Below are 20841 nucleotides of genomic sequence, written 5' to 3'. Positions count from 1 at the left end.
TGTATCCTACGTATCCCTATTCGAGGATGATCTCCCTTACGCTTGCGCGCCCCGTCTTCGCCCTTGTCGCCGTTTCTGCCGACGTTTCGACCGTGCACCGCCTTCGCCCAAGAGCGAGATTTACATGAGTAACGCTCATCGCGGCTTTATGGAGCGAAAGTGAGGCGTTCTTATCCGACTTTATGACTCGGTTGGGGGGAGAACTCGGAGAAAAGTGCGAGTGAAATTTAGCGTGTAATATTGAATGCTGATTAGGATCGACGAATAAGCGAGCAGCGAGGGAGCGAGTGCCGAAAGAGAGGGTAATCTCGCGGCTTAAAATAGAGATTTATTCGCTCGCTCGAAATGCTACGGCACGAACGTAAAACGAAAGGTCGCGGGAGGAAAGGGCGGACGGGAGAGCGCAACGATCGAGAAGCTAAGCTGAGAAATATTTCTAGCCACCTTGTCGTTGATATCCTCGTCGATAGCGAGACGCTTAATGCGCCTTTGAGCGGAAACGTCGTCGTCGGCGGAATCGAGACGAACAGCGAGAAAGAAAACGAAATAAGAACACGTTACAAAGGAGCGAGGAGGGTGGAAGAGGAGCGGGAGGAATTATCTTTGAAAGTTAAAGCTGGCTCGTGCTCTCTCGCGGATCGATTCGCGCGCTGCGAGCCTCTGCAATTTAACTGCGCGATCCATTCTTCCTCCTTCCCCCCCCCCCTCTACTCCCTCTTTGCTCTCTTCTTTCGTTTTCCCCCGGTATAAAAAGGGCTCCGCGCGATCTTAATTCCAGTTATTAAATCTTTCAGTCGACGCGGACGAGCGTGGCTCGGGAACGCTTGTGTTCTAGTTGCCATGAATAGATGTTTACTTATTACAATTATACTTTATAATAACTTCCTCTCCTTCGCCCCCTCCCGCCCCCTCTTCCCCTGGCCGAGCATTTTGCCGACAGAAAGATAGAGAAGAGCAGCTTCTTCCTGCCTCTCAACTTTGCTGTGTTGAGTGCAGTTTTGCCCTCTTTCTGAAACCCGGACGTCACCGTCGCCACCGCTGGACCAAACTTTGACACAAACGCGCGCGCGGCCGACCGTAATAATAAATATAATATTCATACGTCACCTGAGCTTAAGAGAGAGAGTGAGAGAGAGAGAGAGGTAGACGGTATGTTTGAGCGGAAAATAGCGCGTGTTTTAGCATCGAAATAACTACGTATTCAAGTCGGTCGAAGGGATATCTCTTTGATCATTTAACAGGCCTCGTAAAAAGAGAAGGCAAATAATTCCAGAGATAGGTCATAATTTACATGCCAGAAATTAAAATAATAATAATCTGGATTACTTGTGCCCGAGTTATTAATATATATTCTTGTTTTTAAATAATTAAATATATAATTTAATTCCTCACTCGAATATTCGATTTATTTTCTGTCTAGAACATATACATATACATGTATATTCTAGACGGTAAATAAATTGAATATTCGAGTGAGGAATTAAATTATATTTAATTATTTATATAAAATATATGTACCGGGTGGTCTCCGACTTATCACCGGATCACCTGTTAATTGCAGATTCTTGGCATTATTTGGAAACGGTGTTTCCTCCGTGAAAATGTCGAGGCACCAACAATTTTCGAGCGATAGGATATTGAAAATAAAGAGTTTTTCGCAAACTAAGCCTTGTGGGAATAAAATTAATAGAATTTTAATTTAAGACTTATAGTTACAAAGATATATGATGACCTTCTTTGACATTTTCGTTGAAGAAAAATCATCTCCAAATAACCCAAGGAATCTCCCGTTAGGTGATCCGGTAAATTTGGGCCCTTCTGTATATATTTTCCATCTAGAATATTATATACATATTTTTTAATATAAAATAACTTTTAAACAAGAGACGGCCATATCGCAATCTGTATAAAATCTCTATAAAAATACTCTATAAAATTACGAGGTATAAAAGAGGGAGAGAGGATTGAGATTAAAGATGCCATTAGGTCACGTGAGATATAACACAGACGGATAGATTCCAATTGAAATCCCAGTGAAAGGGTTAACGTCAGCGAATCTCGCTGGATACAACGCATCGACTTGCCGCATCGGATGCAACGTTCTCGTAATAGCTGCCGGGCGGATCGCAGCATCCCGCGAGCGCTCTGCTTCCTGCCGCTGCACACTCGCGCTCGCGTGAGCGCGCGTGCGCGTGCGCGCACTCGCGAGTTTACGGGGTGCGTCTTTACTACGCTACAGCTACCCCGGGGCGTCGCGGCGTCCGCTGCACTGCCTGCCTGCCTGCCTGCCGAACTTGGGCGTGCACAAAGCAGGCATGCCGTATCACTTTGTAACGATAAACTCGGCATAAGGTTTGTCAAAGCTAATTGGATGCGACTCCTCGTGTATATACATTGTATCGATTGCGATACTCGCGAAATGTACAAATTCGCGAGCGCGATTCATTGACCCGGATATCGCTCGTTCGTCGTCGTCGTCGACGTCGCTTCCCTCCGGGGATACACCCGGTTCGAGAGTCGTCTCATGTCGGTTCTTTTGCCGGGAAGGAGAGAAACGACCGGTGGACCTTGATCGAGTTCTCTCTCGGCATCGGGCGAGGAAATCAAATTTACCATATACTCTCCCGCTATAAATATGACGGAGGGAAAATATTTGCGATATTCTTTATTTGCACGTTAGGGACGCTTTTCGCGGCAGCTCGCTAGCGTATCGCCGACTCGAAATCGAATTGCCGCGCGTATGTGTCTCTTTTCTTTTACAATTTTTTTATAATTTTCCGTAAAATAAGTTTACCCAACGCGCGTCGACTGCAAGTATCACGGCATAAAAGTGTGTTTGGGATATATATATATATATATATATATATATATATATATGTGTACGTATTCCAAAATGTTTACTCTCTCGATCGATAGACTAGGATTTTTCAATTTCATGTTGCGCGTCGGGGTTTGAAATTAAAACGCGTCATTTTTTTTCCTCCCCACCTGTAATTACACTGTAATTTATCACGAAACGGCTAAATGCTCTTCCCGCCAGTGTACCAGATCCATACTGTTACGCGATAATCTTCATTTAAATAACAGCGCGGAATTTCTTTCAAACACCCCATTCCGCGCTATTATATTTATTACCTTTCAATTATTCAATCCGGATTAAAAAGGGCAATAACAGGGACACGCGGAGAAGCAAAGGGAAAGAATTGTGCCGCGTAATGTCACAGAAATAAAAGAAGAAAGAAACACATAAATGCAAGAGCTACTCCGCGAGCGATCTTGACTCAGCGCTCGTTTCACCTCATCGTGCCAACATTGCACGCACGTGTGACCTCCCCTCTCTTGCACTTGTACGTGTATATGTGTGCTTCCGTGTATATTACAGGTATAGCAGCCCCGTTAACTCCATTTTCGCGTGTACCGCTTCTGTGAACGAGCTCCGATAGCGCGCAGTCAAATAATGGCGCACGAAAAGTGGCCGAGGCGCGCTGTTATAATTACACGCGCGTAATGATAAGAGTGTATGCATATACCGATAAGAGAGAGATAGAGAGGGTTGTTCTTATCGTTCCTCATCTCCGATGGGATTATATTTACATAACGCTCGCGCTCGTATCACGACGCATCAAGATTCCGCGTCTCTTTCCGCGTTTTTTCTCCCTTCGCTTTCCGCGAGATATCGCGGCATACCGACGCGTCACGTCTGCAATCGTCGGCGAATATTTTTCATTTCGCGCGCGATCCCCTTCCAACAAGCAACCCTTCACCGGGCGCTTTAAAGTATTACTTATCCCGGATTTTATCCGCCCGACCGATCCCAGGTCAGATCAATCACTTATTCGTGATCGATCGCGTAACGCTTTAAGGATGTTTATAAGAGAGGCAGGACGAGAGAGAGAGAGAGAGAGAGGAGAAGAGGTGATACACTCGTGCAATTCCCGATGACACGATGATGCGAAAGCCGTGTATCTCTCATGTACGTATATAATATTCATCTATATACTTGTGCGTAAAATTATTTTCGCTCCAAGGATAATCGTATCGTATGGATATATCGCGAGCAGATTAGCGACGTAAATGTACACGTATATATACACGCGAGTTCCGCTCCATGGTTTGTCGCGACAACTAATTAACAAGTGTGTAAATAAGGACGCCGAGTTACGCGAATGTATATAACCGCCGGTCTCTGGTAATGATTATTTTTAGCTTACTCCAACTTACTCGCACCCTCTTCTTTTTACATCTCGAGAAACGGGTCACCCGGGTGGGGCGGAATCGTTGTAGCGCGGAGCGCCACAATTCTTGATATTAAGAGAGGAACAAGTGTATGACATATTACTTTGAAGTTACATTTAAATCGCGGTCTTAATTTCCTGCGGAAACAAAGCGCCTCTCGCGCGCGCTTCGCGATTCCGACGTAAAGGAAAGAAAAAAAGAAAGAAAAAAAAGAAGAAGGAAAAGAAGAGAAGAGAAAGCAGCGGCAAGTTTTCTCGCGAGGCCCTTTTCCCGGCTTATTATTTGCGTTAAAACGAATTTTATGTATTCGCGCTCGCACTCGCGCGAGCGAGTACTTGGCAAGTTCGGTGCGTGCTTTACGAGAACGGGGTAGTAACAATGGCGCGCTGCTTTTTCATGAATAAGGGTTATGACCTGCGACCTTTGAACTTTTATAAAGGACGTTCCAAGTTTTGGAAGGCCGTGAACGCCAAACGCGTCTTTGAAACATATCGTGAGACTTCCGGTCGGGTTTCGAGTATTGCTGGAGAACGAGAGTATAGCGGGGAATGTAAACCGACCGGGTCGTGTATTATCTACCCGATGCTTCGTAAATGTACGCAAATATGTCACATCCAGCGTTAGTCGCTGGAGATTTCGAGAATGAGGATGGAGAGGAGAGGGAAGAAGAGGAAGCTGCGGTAGCAACAACTGCGAAACGATATGCGGAGTCCCGTTCTATCGAACAAGAATTCAGGTCGTCCCCGGTAAATATCTAAAATATTATTTCCGTATGCAGCTTTTGCAGCTCCTGCTTGCGGAATATTTTCGCCCAAGGCGAATTCAACGCGGGGATTTGCCATTTTGCCTTTCGCGTTCTAATTAACAGCAGCGTGTATAAACACGCAAGACAAATGTAGAAGCTCTGGAGAATTTTTTGGATATACGTCTTCGTACCGTTTTCAAGCTTCGTCTTTTTTTTTTTTTTTTTCTATTAAATGTGTCGGAACACAAAGAGGAGGAGAGAGACAAGATGTACAAATTTTCGCGAGCTTTTCTCGACTCGTCTCTTTCACAGCTGACACATTTTAAATATCTGACGTACATGTGTTTTCAAGCGTGTTTGAAAATGAACATTTAATTTTCAACAAGTGTCACCATGTTCTCTGAAATGAATCGAAGAGAGTTAACCGACGTAATGACGCGTATAAATCGACGCTAATAACTGCCGGCATCGTTATAATACCGAATTTTGCTCGTCTAATATGACGACCGCGCTTATCTTGAGCCGACAACGCGGTCGCGTTTAGCTTCAGATACGAAGACGGAGGCTGAATTTCGTATTCAAAGTTCTTGGTCGCGACTCGCTCCTCGAGACTCGTCTCTCCCTCCCTCTCTCTCCAACTCGCCGCCATCTTCAAGATAAACGGCTGATATATTCCCGGACGTAATTCCGGGGCGGCAGACGCGGGTGCTTTCGGCGGAAAAACTTGGCACGTTCAAGGACGAATGTTGGTACCGCGCGACAACTAGCGCTCCTTTTCGCGCGACATTTTCCGTCGCTTTGTTCTTCGTCGCGGCGTAGACTTCCGGCCACGTTTTTACCACGTCCTGTCGACGTTCCGGTCGTCCCCGTGAAAAGCCATCTTCTCGAGGGAGTAGGAGTAAGAGAGAAAGAGAGAGAGCGCGCTGCAATTTGATGTATGGCTTGTTGGGCCAGCTAAGTTTGCTCGTTGCAAAGATGTCGTTGACCCGTACTATTACGCTAGATAGGATTAACCCATCCGTCCGTCGTCGCCATGGGCGGGTAGACGCGTGTATATACATATACGTGTGTATATACCTGCGTGTATATCCCCCCGCGCATATATGTATACACTCTGCAGCGTTACTCTGAAGCGTGCACGGTTAGCGCGCTCGTTAGCGGTCTCTCCGAGTCCCTGAAATCCTGAAATTTCCATATTCGTCGTCGCGCACGACGAAGCCCGGGCGGCCGAGCGGATTTTTAGCGCTTCATCTGTTTGTCTCTGACTCAACTGACCTGGCAGTTTCATTCCGGCGAACGCAATCGAGTTAGCGGATGTGTCGCGCAAATCACTTGAAATTACGGTTCCGCGAAAGGGAGAGAGAGAAAGATCCATTCGTGCGCTATCAGCAGTTGGCTCGCGCAAAATTCGTCATACTTAATTTATTTATTTATTTCGCGCGATCTGTCGACTAAATTAAGAGTTGAAATTGATAATTATAACGTCCCAAAGGGACGTACTTTAGTCTTTATTGGTCATACGACCATATACCACCACGTCAATTTGATTCGGGCTAACTACTACGTAATTTCATCATGCTCGCGACGTCATCAACGTCTTGGAGAATTACGTCCCGCAAGGCTGCATCCTTGTACACCACTGCGCAAACACCGTAGCCGCGATTGTTGCGGCTCCCTTAATGTTTGTGTCTCGTGCCGAGTATCAAATAACTTTGTTACACTCTCGCGGTATCGACACTCCGATACGTCAATTGCGCCGTCGCCGGCGTCGAAATTACGGTCCGGACTATAAGCGCGAACCTTATATATATATATATACTAGCGCCCCTGTAATTGAAGAAAATTCGCCGAGCGTGTATGTACTTTTAATTCAGCTCGATATGTATACATCGGAGTTCTGCGCCGGGGCGATATCGCGAAATTACAGTCTTATCGGCGCCGATGACACGAGCGAGATAAGAAAGCCCTTTCCTCCACCCAGAGCTTCTTATAACGCACCCTCGTCGTTCAGACCGCGAAATTAGAATTCGGCCTACATGTCTGCGTCTATTATCATACGGCGTACGATAACTAGGCAGAACGGATAATGCTCCGTCCGATTGCGCCTCGCGTTGTGGTGCGGAGAGGAGAGTATCGAGTAATTTCATTACCGCCGCGTTACACGTCGACGCCGTCCCGCGCGGATTGCGGCTCCGACGGCGCAAAGGGGAATCACCGGCGTGACGTCCTCTCTGTCGGTGTTGACTGGCGACGCGGCTAGTCACGATAGACCGCGACAATGGTATCGGGCCAACGTTGGGGCGTCTATCTCCCTGTCGCATCGCTAGTCCCGTCGTTAGTCTCTCGGCGCGCGGGTGGACGCGGCCCTTAATCTGATACTCCGTATACAATACGTGTGTGTGCGCGCGCATACATGTGTCCCACAAACCGAGAAGGAGACAAACGACTCCGGCGTCCCTCGTATGCTTACCCCGTTCGTTTCGAATCCGCGCGCGCGGAAACGCCGGGATTTCGGCTCCGGCCCTTATATAAACGAGAGAGCGAGAGCTCGCTCGCGCGGCTCCGCGTGTAAACGGAAGCTCGCGGGATCGCGCGGCGTTGCACCGCACGGGTTTGCGTGTTGACCCGCGACGGCGGCGGCAGGGAAACCAGGACGGACGTGTCGGACGCGAAGACAAGGATGGGGAGGGGAGAGGGATGGGATCGAGCGGGGGTGGAGAGCCGCGGCAAGACAGGGTGACGCGGGCGAATACTGCGGCTCTCTGATTACTTCGGAGGGTTCCGCCGCCGGCGGATTTACGGATACGCGCGATGCTCCGAGCTCAAGGGCTTCGTGCTTCCGAAATAAAGGCGAGGAGAAAGAAGGAACTAGGGGTGAGAGGGGGAGCCCGCGGAGAAAAGTGTGCCAGTGAGTAATTATTTCTTTTCTTTTTTTTTTCTCCCTCTTTGATTTCCCCCTCGCGCGCACAGTACGAGATGTAAGAATCGCGCCGGATTGTTTCGAATTAACCGACTCTTGAAGAGGATAAATGTAGGAAAAAAAAGTGTACGAGTTAATTTAATTTTTTTGAAATTGCAATCAATCGCGATTAATTATACGCAGATATTGTAATGGGGGTTATTGAAAACAGACTAGCGATTATTATTATTATTATTATTATTATTACCAGTAATATATATTTATCGCGGATATTTTACATATCGGGATAGTATTTGCGAATTAATTGCATCTCTGGCGGGCGTTTCAACGTTTAAGAACCCTCGTGGACTAGGATCTCAATATTTTGACAGGTCAATAAGAGGATCTTGTGGAAAAGTGGCGGGCCCCGCGTATACCTACTATAAATCCGTCACAGGATAGTTCGCAGTTGTACCTGACGTCCGCAAACACAACATTGCTTTTCATGCTCCACATACAGCTATCTGTTTGCCTAGTCGTTTCGCTCGCGGAAGAGCGAAAAGTGCGGTATTGATCGAGCGAGTGCATTTTTCCTGGCGATACCCGTCTTTGATTTTTGATATTAGAAATTCTCATTACGTATCCCTCGTATTTTACTCGGCGGCGCACGCGCACACAATATACATACATATGCACGCACACAGGCCTCGGCCCTTCTCTACGATTACATCCCTTGCCGTTCTCATTCGGTTTACTACGCCTTCAGGTGCAACCTGACGCCGTACATGCTAGATGGAATTCGATATAAGCGTCCCTTGAACACGAAATCATTTAACACGAGGTGGAGGAAGTAACTGAAACATTTCCAGCTCTTATTTCTCAAAGGTTTTGTGATCCTTTTACTCGCTGCAATCAAAAAAATTCTTATCGCAGCTCTATACGCGCGAGACGCCATATTCTCAACTCGGCTGTAACGTATCGTCTTTGATAGATCCCTCTATAATGCACTTCGAAACGCGCGAGGCAATCTTGATGCCTCGCAGACAAGATTTCGCAATGTATCGCTATATATATATATATATGTATATATATATATATATATTAGGGTGGTCGTTAAATGGAAGATCATGTTGGATGGTCATAAATCAGCTCCAAATGTAGAAAAAATGATTCTCTAATTTTTTCAGATTTTTATTTTCAGCCCTGAGTCTCCCTGTTTGCACGTAGATTTTTTCCATTTAAAAAAATACCAATTTAAGTAATTTTTAGATTAAAAATAGAATCAACAAACCTGATTTAAATAGTTTCGCTGCCGTGAGGTATAGCATGAAATTGTATACGGGGTATTTCACTCGAGTTGTGTGTTATCTTATATTCTTATATCAATTCATTTATTTATTCATTTATATGTTATTTAAATAATACAAGAAAATAAGCTGTATTAAAAAAGAATACAAAAAAAAAATTATATCTTCAACAAAAAAAAATCAATGGAAAATAATAAATTAATCGATATATTGATTACTCCGTAAAATAATAATTTAAATTTTTTCACTCGATTTGTGTGTAGTATAACACACACAATTCGAGTGAAATACCTCATATACGATGTTTTACTATTTTCACGGCAATGAAACGTATTTCATAAAATGTCGCTATTTTAGACTAGAACTAACTTAAATAAATATTTTTTAAATGAAAAAGAAAATTACGTGCCAACAGGGAGACTCAGAGCTCAAAATAAAAATCTGAAAAAATTAGAGATTTTTTTTTTTCACATTTAAAGCCGATTTACGACTATCCAACATTAAAATTCTGACAAAACCCATATAAGGACCACCCTAATATATATATATATATATATATATATATATATATATATATATATAGTGCCTCGCGCGTATATATGTATTTGACTTCGTAGCGCATAACTTAAAGTTTGAAAGAAAAACGTTTCATACAACTCGGCGCATTTATATCGAATTCGCTCGAATGTAGACCGCATTACGAAAGAGTTTAACCGGAGTTTAAGTGATACTGAGAAGAGTGTAGCAAGGGGTTGGGGGGCTAACTTTTCGGGCCCTATATCCGCGCCAGTAAAATCGAAACGGTACAGATAGCAGCCTATCCCTCGAGCGAAGAACCGAGTCGATGTATCCTACTCGTTTCCCACGACTGAAGGAATACTTAACTTTAACTGCGGATGTGTGTATGCTTTTACTCACTCGGCGTAGGGGCGCTTAGAACTCTTAATAGAATACCGATACTTTCAGTCAGTCATTCGATATCGCGCGCTACAAGATATCCGAGGCCATCTTCCTCCGAAAGTATCGATATCTTATTTGTAACAATTTCTCTTGACAAGAAAACGTCAAATGCAAGAAAAAAAATTAATAAAACGAAATTCAATTCGCGCGAATAATTGACGCGTTTATATTTACCACCCCCCAAATTATTCGAAATTATCGTTCTCGTGAGGCACATTATTATCGTATATTATTTTTTCAAGATTATATACTCGTCTCATATCTCGAGAGATGCTTTCTATTCCGCCCTGCGCCTGCTATCTATAGCTCGCACTCGCAATATCGAAAGTGAGGCATCTCTGCCAAAACTAGTCAGCGTCGAAAGCAAAGTATTCGGGGGGTACTTTGAAAGCAGCGAGCATTCCTATCCGCACCCTGCACTCGTAGTTTGCCTTACGTTGTTGCGTAGAGTGCGGCTCCCGCACAGGCGCTCGCGGAAATCTCCTCCCTTCCCCCCTTCTCACTCCCTCTCACTCCCTTCCGTTCGGGCTTGTTCGGGGCCGGGGTGCCCCTATCTCGGTCGCGCGCTGCCCCGACATCGGGCACTCTCGGGCGCGCGCGTGCGAACGACCGAGAGAGAGAAAAAGAGGGGGAAGGGAGGAGGGTTACCCAGCGGCGATGCCCCTGCGTGGGAGGAAGGGAACGGCGTCCCGCTCCCCTTCAAAAGCCCATGGGCCGCCGAGCCGCCACTACTCCGCACACGCGATCACCGTAGGGCACAGGACAGGGAGTAGCGCGCTCTCTCTTCCTCTTCGCTCCCCCTCGAATGCCTTCTCGCCGCTGTGCCACCCGCTATTTCCGCGCGACGCGTGCTCGCCGCACGATCGGGACGCGTGTTGTGCCCCGTCAGCGTCGCCGTGACTCGTCGTCGTCGTCGTGAGAGGGTTGTAACAGTGAGTGCGCCGTGGTCCCCCTCGAAAGAGTGCTCTCAGTCGGCGAGAAACTTTGGTGCGCGCGGATCTCTCGGCGAGAGAAGGAGGCAGGAAAGAAAGGGGAAAGACAAATCACGAAATTATACATTGGCGAGTGAATTTTTTATGTGAATCTCATCACGCATTCTCTCGTTCGTAAGAGAGGGTGGATTGTGCGCGATCGGAGAAACACGGAGTTACAGTGCGGTTGATCTTCGATCGGCCCCCCCACACACCTTTCCTTCCCCCCTCGTGTGTGTGTGTGTGTGAGCCACGTTGTCTGCGTCCCGCTAACTCTCGTCTCTTCTCTTCCTTCAGAGTCGGACGACTCCGCGACTCGGAGACGACAAGAAATCAGCCTGGATCGTCATGGATTGGACCCGAGGGATCAGTCTGACCAGCGTGTTATTGTTCTATCTCGGATGGATCGGGGGTAAGTGTGTGTTATATTGCAGAGTATGTTTTGTAACGCTGTTGGTTTTGCGTCGAGCCCGACGCCTCGTGCGCTGACGCATGAATCGGGGCCTTTGTCGAAACCGTTCGTCTCGTTAGCCTACGAAAGGGAGATAGAGATAGAGGGAGAAGCATGAACGAGACGTGTTGGTCGCGCTGCGCGCTGCTCGATCGATTCGATTAATCGTCGACGATCCGCGTCGGGAATGCGCGGCGTTTCGGATATCCGCCGGGGCTGCTTAACCATCGCGCGACGCGCTGTTTTGCTTTTGTTGTTCGCAACGTCGATGGCCTATTTGCGGCCGCTATTATGAGCGGGCTGGTGCACGGTTGACGATAACGCGCACGTTGAGCCGCTATCTGGAAGGTAGCCATCGGAAATTGTTGTACCAGAGAAGGGGGGAAGTCCGACACTTATCATTTTAACCGTTGCCTGACATAAGTATCTCGTCTAGATTTCCGCGATAAATTCTATATAAAGCGATAAACTTGCAAGTTGCGCGCTCAATTGTACCTGCTTCGCTCATTTTACAAACTTTGGGAATATTTCATTCGTTTGATAGGAAGAGAATTTTTTTCCGACCTTGATTGTCGCGTCAATATTCGCTTAATCTTATTCGCCGATAATGGTGCAAAGTTTTTTTTTAGTCTACGCTATTTTCCCTTCTCGCTCCTCTCCGTTCGCGAAATTAGGAAAGTTATGAAATAGGAGAGATATACTTTGGGTGGAGAAGGGCTGGGCCCGCGCGTTCGAGGATATTACTGATTCTTGCCGCACTAGCCGTTTGAAAGTAGTCATACATTTATTCCGCCGCGACGAGAATGACGTTCTATTGGTAATAACTAAAGTGCTGAGTTTCTGAATTTTTAAGCAGGCCCGAGTGACTTATGCATTCGAGTTTGCGGAGAGTGTAACCGTTGAATACTCAAGTGTTTGAGATGGTTTAAAGAAGCGATAAAATATGCTTTAGGATCTGTGGAGTCTTGGAAAAAAATTTAAAAGTACGATTATATCCGATATCCGATTCGCGGATATATCTGTTTGAAAAACTGAATTACGATATAAAATTGACGGTAGTTTTATATATGCATAAATGCGCCGAATAATGCAAAAGACCGTTTTGCAATTTTGCAGATGTCCTATTCTCTTATTGAATTTAAAATGATGGTTTAAAAAATCCGTTTGCAGCTTCGTACATCTTTCCGTCCTCGTCGAGGACAAAATGGCAGAGTCGTCGGAATCCCTTTAAAATTTCGTAAAAGCCAAAGCGTATGAAATTATTTCTGGGCAACGAGCGCGGATTTTATGCGCGCACGAGTTTGCGAATGTCTCGTCTCCTCTCTTAATTTGCACGCATAAACATATATAAGCTTTATGAAAAAGAGAGAGAAAGAGAGAGAGAGAGAGAGAGAGAGATACAACGCGCGATTCGAAAGAGAGTACAACTCGGTTTACGGATGTAAAAGGCGTGAAAAAAATAGATGACAGCACAACGGGCAGAAAGTATGCTGTCGCTTTTACTTCCCACGCCACCGAACATTATCCTGGTTTCCGGTTTTTTTTTTTTTTTTTTTTTTTTCCCCCCGCAACGTTCTTCAATTTGCGAAACGATTGCGGCGCGTACGAGATATGCATTTCCGAGAACTCGCACCTATCCTCGTCTAATTCCGTTCTCGTTGCACCCTCTCTCGCGCAAACACACGCTCCTGTGCCACTCATTCCGAAACTCATTTCGCGATATGGGATAAATAAACGGGTATTGTCGGAAAGCGCGAATGAAGCTCGAACGAAGGTAACCCCGAGCCTAGTACCAAAGGGCAGTGCCGTATGAACCAATTACGCACCGTTAATGCATCGCCTTTCACGAATGTTTAACTTGTCTCTGTCGTTGATCAAGTATCGACTCTATACTTTTACAAAAAGTGCGAATATACTCAGAGAGAATTTTCTTTTACAATTTACCCTGAAAATCATGGTGATCATGGGACAATAGGTACGGAAAGAATTTCTCGGATTAATATTTATTATAATAAAAAATAATATCTATGACAATAAAACATAAAATATGTTTGATTAATTTTACTAAAAGTATAGTCTAAAAGTATGGTAAAATTAATCAAACATTTTTAAAATTATTTCCATATCTAAGAGAAAATTCTCTCTGTGTATAGTCATCTAATATTGCTCTGCAAATTTAGAACAAAATAAATAAATATATCTTTATATTTTTAAGATATGCAAAGCATTTCGCGGGATTATCACCCGCAGGAGATTCTGAATGTCTTTGACGTAATCGATCCCCTAGCACAAAATATAAAGAATCGGTGATTAAAATACCTGATATCAGTATCGGAGGATTGATATATATACTTGAACAACATCCTTCACGATTGACTTTGTTCGTCGCGCTGTCCCTTCGGGCTAACACATGATGAAAGGAGGGGAATTGCGCGATCCTCGCGCGAGATATCGACGAGCGAGAGAAAAAAAAGGAATTTATCGCGAGATCGATAACGACACGGGGGACCGGGGACCCCCTTCGCGTCTCTCGCGACGGATATGTACGTTTACCTGCGGTATAAACTTCAATTTCGTGATGGAAGTGGATTAATACAATTTAATGGCGCCCCGGGAGAATTATATGCGCGTCGACATCTCGTAGCTCGATCTTGCCACAAATACACAAACATGTGTATTCGTGTGTGCGCGTGCAAATACAGTCAGTCTCCTCGAGAAGGAGACACTTCCGCTTGATACGCTTTTAATGATAATGAAGATAATAATAATAATAATAATTTCATTTAACCGAAAGAGAGGGAGAGAGAGATACGGAGAGATCGCGTTCTCGGGTTGAATCGAAAAGGAACCTTCATCCCCTCTTAAATTCCTCCCTCGCGAGGATGCAGTATGCAAATATTAAAGAGTTGCATATCCCGGTCTCTTCTCCCCGACGTCGCCTAGACTTACTCTTAATCTTTCCTCTTATTTATCTTGACTGTTTGTTTCCAGTCTCTTTTACCGACTATCTCTCCGTAGCGCTCTTTACTTCATATACTACTCAGTGTTCCGTGTAATTTTTGTTACGATCCTTGGGAGACTTTCCCTCTCTCTCTCTCTTTCTCTCGTTGCAATTAATCTGCATTCATTCGTGTATCTTGTCGTTTGTCTTGTTAAACGAAGCATTATTCTATAACTCTCTGTTGACATCGCACACATTTGAAAGATATAGCTACGACAGATGCGTTTAAGCCTTATTTTTTGTCGCGACAAAGTGACGAACCTAATTATTTTTACAAAGATACCCGAGATATAATTATTCGTGCATATACCCTTAAAGAAATGTCAAATAAATTGTCTTTTTTCTCTTTTTTTTTTCTTTTTGTATCTTATGTAATGCTAATACGAGGACCGCACATATCATCATCTAATATAGCCTCTCACAAGCTGCTTTTATACGTAGCTTTCGCGCTCTAATCTTACGGCTTTACGTATAACAGCGTTGCTAACGCTTTTAGGAACCCGCAGCCAGAATATGTCCGCGTAAATATCTCTCTCTTTCTCTCTCCACCATCCCTTTTCGCGAGCCACCGACTCGCGTAAGAGGGGTCGATATAAAACCAAAAAGAAAAAATGCATATATATAATCGCGAGACGAAAAGAAAAAAAACAGGGTCGCGCTTATGAGAAATGCAAACGACATCGGAGGAGATCCCGGGAACGACTGTCACGCTCGCGTTCATTTCTGCTTCTATTTCCATATACGCTCGCAGCGTGAAAAATATGAAGTCGCATCGCCAACCTAACCGCCCCCGTGGAAGAGAAAAGGGCGCGCATGCAAGGGACGCGTAATACCGCGCTTAACCGCCTCCTGCGGACCTTTAACCGCGCCGCCAATTTTTCACCACCGTATATTTCCTCCGCACCCGATCAGATACAGGCCGCATATTGCCCGATGTCCGCGCGATGCGATACCCGGGTAAATCTGCGCGAATCCTCCCGAAATCGCGTTCATCGTACTCTGATGAGACGATGATACATGTATGTACACAGGGAGAAAATTTTCTCTTAGAATTTATCCCGAAAAGATTTAGAATAATAATATCCATCATAATAAAATATATTTGATTAATTTTTTACTATATGCAGTTTAGTAAAATTAATCAAACATGTTTATATTTTATTGTGATAGATATTAATCAGAGAAATTCTCATAAAATTCTTTCCATACCATATAGTTCCACGATTACCATGATTTTCAGGGTAAATTCTAAGAGAAAATTCTCTACCTTTTACAGATGGATATTAATCCCGCGGCGCTTTTCTTAATTCTCTTTAATTCGATTCGATTTAAGGTTCTCCTTAATTCCGTGTAATTGTTGAAAGCTTCTCTTTACATTATATTCGAAAAATGAATAATACTCGCGGGATGTATTTGTTCACCTTATTCGGAAAAAAAATAACGATACTCCTCGCGAATATGTGTCAAATTTGGTAATTTCGTAACTCCTGGAAAACGGATATTTCTCACAGGCGCTCGGATATGGAACTCATTTATTAATTAACTCGTTGCCCATTAATACCGTTTCCATCCGGGCCAAGTAAATATAACCGGCGCACGTTCGTCGACGGACATTTCGGTATGTTCTGTTTGTTCGGTCGTCGAATCGGCTGGGCTGAAAGCCGCCGCGACCGCGATGGCGCATAAACCGGCGCGAGGAGAGCGGAGGGTGGACGAGGACGGTAGTGAAAAACCGGATTCCGGGGGTGGGAGAGGGCAGGAGGGAAGAAGGGTTGGAAGAGGAAGGACGGGGCGGAGAAGGGTTAACGGCGCGCTGTTGGCGGTGGCGGCGTCGTTGTTACCGTTGTTACTATCGACGAAATTACGATACCCAACGGGGACGTAGGGAAGGGGCAGGGGGGTTGGTGGGGGTTGGCTGCGGCGAACTGTGATCCCCGCGCGATAGTTTCGAGACGTAACGCGCCCCGTTCCCCTTCCCCTCTCCCTCTCGGGGGAGGGTTAACCCCCGCGAGCGTTCGTCAGATCGAAAAATCGCGCCGTTATGTGCACGCGCGCGCTCGCGCGCGAGTGCATCGAGACCCTCGGTACTCGAGAGACGCGAGGTTACATCGGGATTCTATCGCGAGCGGAAATTGCGCGAGCTGGCGAGAATACAACCGGGGCGATTCTATACCTCGAAATCGCGAAACGACACATTTAGTCCCGCTCGTGAAAGAGACGTACATGATGTCGGGAACGTTCCGCCACCCCCTTCCCAGTTTCCGGGGTTATTACACACGCCAAGTTTGCCAAGGGCATAAAATATTGTTCTCTCATATTTTTATTACGTCTCGTTACTAGTCGTATTTCTCTCGTCTTTCCATGTCTTTGCGAGAGAAACGAAAGTCTATCCTAGATTTCAACATTATTATTATCGTGGCGTTAACCAAGTTTCGATACGTGCGTTATTTATTCCTTCGCTCTATTATATTAGGGTTGTTCAGAAAATAATGTGCCCCACATTTTTTTTCTCAGAAACTATTCGATAGATTTGACATTTACATACAATATACATGGATGTTTCCCCTTTATACACGTATTATTTTTGAACATAATCTCCATCAACTTTTATAGCATTACGCCAGCACGATACAAGTTTGTTTGCCTTTATATTAATATAGAAATTGATGGAGATTACGTTAAAACATAATACATGCAAAGAGGAAACATATATCCATATGTATATTGTGTGTAAATTTCAAATCTGTTGAATAAATAGTTTCTCAGGAAAAAAATGTGAGGCATTATTATCCAAACAACTCTAACACGTGAGTAGCGTTAAATAAATGAACGATATACCGCTAGTTTTCGCGGCACCGATCGCTCGTCCGCATTTTGCGGCCCGGTCATTTGATTTTAATTGTCAGCCGTAAAAGGGGAGTATAATCGGGGAGCGGCCAAAGTGCCGCAATCGGGTTAACGAGGCAACTTTTACTTTCATGAAGAGATGTATAAATCCGCCAAGTACATTATATTATACATATTATATTCCGACCGCGTCTCTCCCCCCCTCCCCCCCCCCCTCCCCGACCGAGCCAGTTATTTTCGCTCGTGTTTTATACGACGTCGCTAGTTTGTTCGTCCTCGCTAAGTATCTCCGGATGCACCAACTATCTAGATCCTCTTTTCGCGTATAAAATGTCCCAACTTTGTTCGCACGTCTTCTTCCATCCGCGCGCGCATTCTTCGACCAACTTTAAGGAAGGGGGAAAAGGGAACGACTCCCCCTTTCCCCCCCCCGAAAATTTGGATTCGACACACCATCCGCGCGCTCGCAACTTTTTCATACTCGACATTAAATATCTTTCTAAGCCTCGAATTAAAGTTCCGTTAAAGTGTGAGAAGTCTAGTTGAAATCAAACGAGGGATATAAGTTATCTTCATAATACATTTTATTGAATTTACGGTCTGAGAAAATTTCTTCCTCATCCCCTTCCGCATCTTCTCTCTCTCTTTCTCTCGCTTCAAACGGAATAGTAAAATTTGCGTTTCATCGTCTCGTATTTCCGAAATATCGCACGCGGTATTCGAGAGATACACACTGTATATATACCATATTTAGATCTACTTCAATATCGCGTCTCCTTAATAACATTGGTGGCTGCAACGTGACGGCACATCTCCTCGCCGTCACTCTAAACGTCGCGGCGCGGCGTATTATTTTACAAGCATCGCGCAGTTACGTTCAATTAAGCGATTAAGACGACGACGCCCTGCGTCTCGCGCGCGTAATGCGTTTTAACCAGGGTTTGAAAAAACCCGGGTTTTTTTTAAAAAGCCCAGCCCAGTGGGTTTTTTTTAAAACCGGGTTTTTTGGGGTTTATTAGGTTTTTTGGGTTTTATTGAGTTTTTTGGGATTTTGTTGGGTTTTTAAATTTTTTAAATTTAATTTTTTATAATTCGCTAATGATTAAGAAAATTGGCTATTTAATTGGCACAATTCCTTATTATGAATTAATTTTTATTTAATTTTTTTTATTTATTAATGTAATAGACCTTCTATTACATTAATAAATAAGAAAAATTAAATAAAAATTAATTAATATTAAATACTTCATTTATAATATTATTAAATTTTTAGCATTTTTGGATGAGTTTTATAAATGGGTTTTTAAGTAAGTTTTTTAAAGTGGGTTTAACCCAATAAAACCCACCGGGTTTTATTGGGTTGGGCCCACTTAGTCAAACCCTGGTTTTAACAACCTCTATGAGAATTAACTTTGCTCTCTCTCTCTCTCTCTTTCTTCGCCAAAAACGACGAATACCCATCGACCCCTGCATCCTCGACGTTTCATTAGCATTTCTCGTCTTTATAAAATAAAGTCTCTTTTTACGACAAACGGACGAATTAAAATACCCTTTTGCGTTGATATTTCCTCTCTCTCTCTCCCGTCGAAATTGGGGAGCGCGAGCGAACAAAAGGGAACCGGGCTCACGCGACGCATAAATGTTCGACATCGCGCACGAGATGATTCGAGATCGCCGCACATCTGTTCGCCGCGCGCCGCGGGGATCCCTCTTAAGTGCATAATTGATGTATACGGGGATCGAGTGGCGCGGCGATACGCGATGATTCATGAAAAGCGATTTCGCGCAACACCACGGGGCGTTTTAGGCAAACTATCGATATGTATACTTGCGCATGCTGCTCGGCATCAAAGACCGAATAGGGAATCCCATTCGGGCTAATATCGGATGTATCGATGAGAAATTCGACAGACGGCGGTATACATATATAAGCGTCGAGATATACAACCGGATATCAAAGGCGGCGGAACTTTCCGATGGAATGCATCCTTTGCGTCTTCCCTTTCCTCCGTCTAAGGGCTCGATCGATTAAAAGGAAAGTGCGCCGATACAACCCGCCGTTAACGCGCGAGAGCTCGCAACTCTGACGAGCCCAGATGAACAATTACCTCGCGAAGTTCGGGGTCGCGCGCGACGCATTCGCTCATGAACCGCGCGCCTGGTAATGGGTACGGTAAAGTCCTCGTGAAAGTTGCACCGTTGTTTATGGTCGCGCTACACGCACTAAGCCGAGACGACGACGACGACGGGTCGGTCGGTCGGTCTCGGGCGCGCTTTGCTCCGTTCCGTGCCGTGCCTTAACCCTTAACGCGGACGCACGTAAACGCCCCACGGCGCGCGCCGTCACCCAACACGGATTTATCCCTCCGCTAACCCTACGTGCTGCCTTTATCTCTAAACTACCTTCCTCCTGTTTCTGCCCCCGTAGAGATGGTCGGACATAAACGTAAAAGTATGGTAAACGTCGGCGGCGGTGTAGATTATAGATACGTTTCTTCGTATATATATATATGCGCGTACACGTTGTAATATATATGTTAAATCGGGAACCACCGTGTCGCTTGATGAAGGGGAAACGTTGGAAACGATACGGTCGTTACCGAGTTATACGCGTCTCTCCCGAAAAGAGGAGAATATTACCCATTGGTATCCGCGGATCGGTTATGACAACGATACGATTTTATCCATCGCACCTCACGTTCTCGCTCTTTGGTCGCGTTACACGAGCGTTTACGATCGAGCGATCTGCACGCGATGCGGCAGTTTATAGAGATGTGGAATATCGAGAGCGATACGATAAGAATGAAAATTTTCAAAGATACATATAGGCTGCTCTTTTTTCCCAAGATTTATTTTTATTTGTACTTTTTATTTTTACACACAGAAATACGTAACGTGTTATATCGCGTCCTACTCTTATTGTAACGTAACCGTTTATACGGCAATTAAAGGGACGCGTTGCACTTCTGGAGGCAAATTTAACGACGCAGATGCAGCTTTATTTTTGCAACAGCGGCTTCGAATGGCATTAAAGAGTTTGTAGACGCCAAGTTTCGCGACGACGGTGACGAACAGAATTAGGGGGAAATATGAAGCGAGATGAAAGGAATTGTTCCGCGAATTGTATCCAATTGTATCTGCAGGATCGTATCGTAGCGGGGGCAATTAGCGCATTGTATTAATTTACGACGGATACGGCATTGCTTTAATTAAAACAATTCCAGACAGTTCGCCTACGGTATGACACGCGAACTCAGAAAATTAGCGAGAACGACTCGGTATCGCGTCTCATCCTACCCGCACTCGTAATTGCGTCTGTCTTGGCTTCCGCCAACTATTTAAGGTTTGCCGTTAATGATCTTTCAGTCGTTTCGTCGTTCAAGTTTCAACAAATCGAACGCGACGAATTTTTCGAGTGGACGGA

The 20841-nt window shown here is 44.9% G+C and overlaps 2 protein-coding genes across 3 annotated transcripts in view; one reads left to right on the top strand and one right to left on the bottom strand.

The window, feature by feature from the left end:
• The window catches only part of LOC145945978 (uncharacterized), a 216783-nt gene that overhangs the window by 99240 nt on the left and 96702 nt on the right, over positions 1-20841 (bottom strand). The gene's annotated exons all lie outside the window — the stretch shown is intronic.
• LOC145945979 (uncharacterized) overlaps positions 1-20841 on the top strand; it is a 138726-nt gene that overhangs the window by 22937 nt on the left and 94948 nt on the right. The window contains exon 2 of one of the 2 annotated variants that reach the window (XM_083055305.1): positions 11416-11530. The exons of the other annotated variant lie outside the window; for it this stretch is intronic. Coding sequence (XP_082911431.1) covers positions 11467-11530 — 64 coding nt within the window. The 5' untranslated portion in view covers positions 11416-11466. The remainder of the gene's footprint in view (positions 1-11415; positions 11531-20841) is intronic. 2 annotated transcript variants of the gene reach the window in all.

Source organism: Prenolepis imparis, unplaced genomic scaffold (genome assembly GCF_030444845.1).
Source record: "Prenolepis imparis isolate NDT839.2.m4 unplaced genomic scaffold, iyPreImpa1.0 SCAF_15, whole genome shotgun sequence".
NCBI classification, from domain to species: Eukaryota; Metazoa; Arthropoda; class Insecta; order Hymenoptera; family Formicidae; genus Prenolepis; species Prenolepis imparis.
This window is presented reverse-complemented; position numbering and strand designations above follow the sequence as displayed.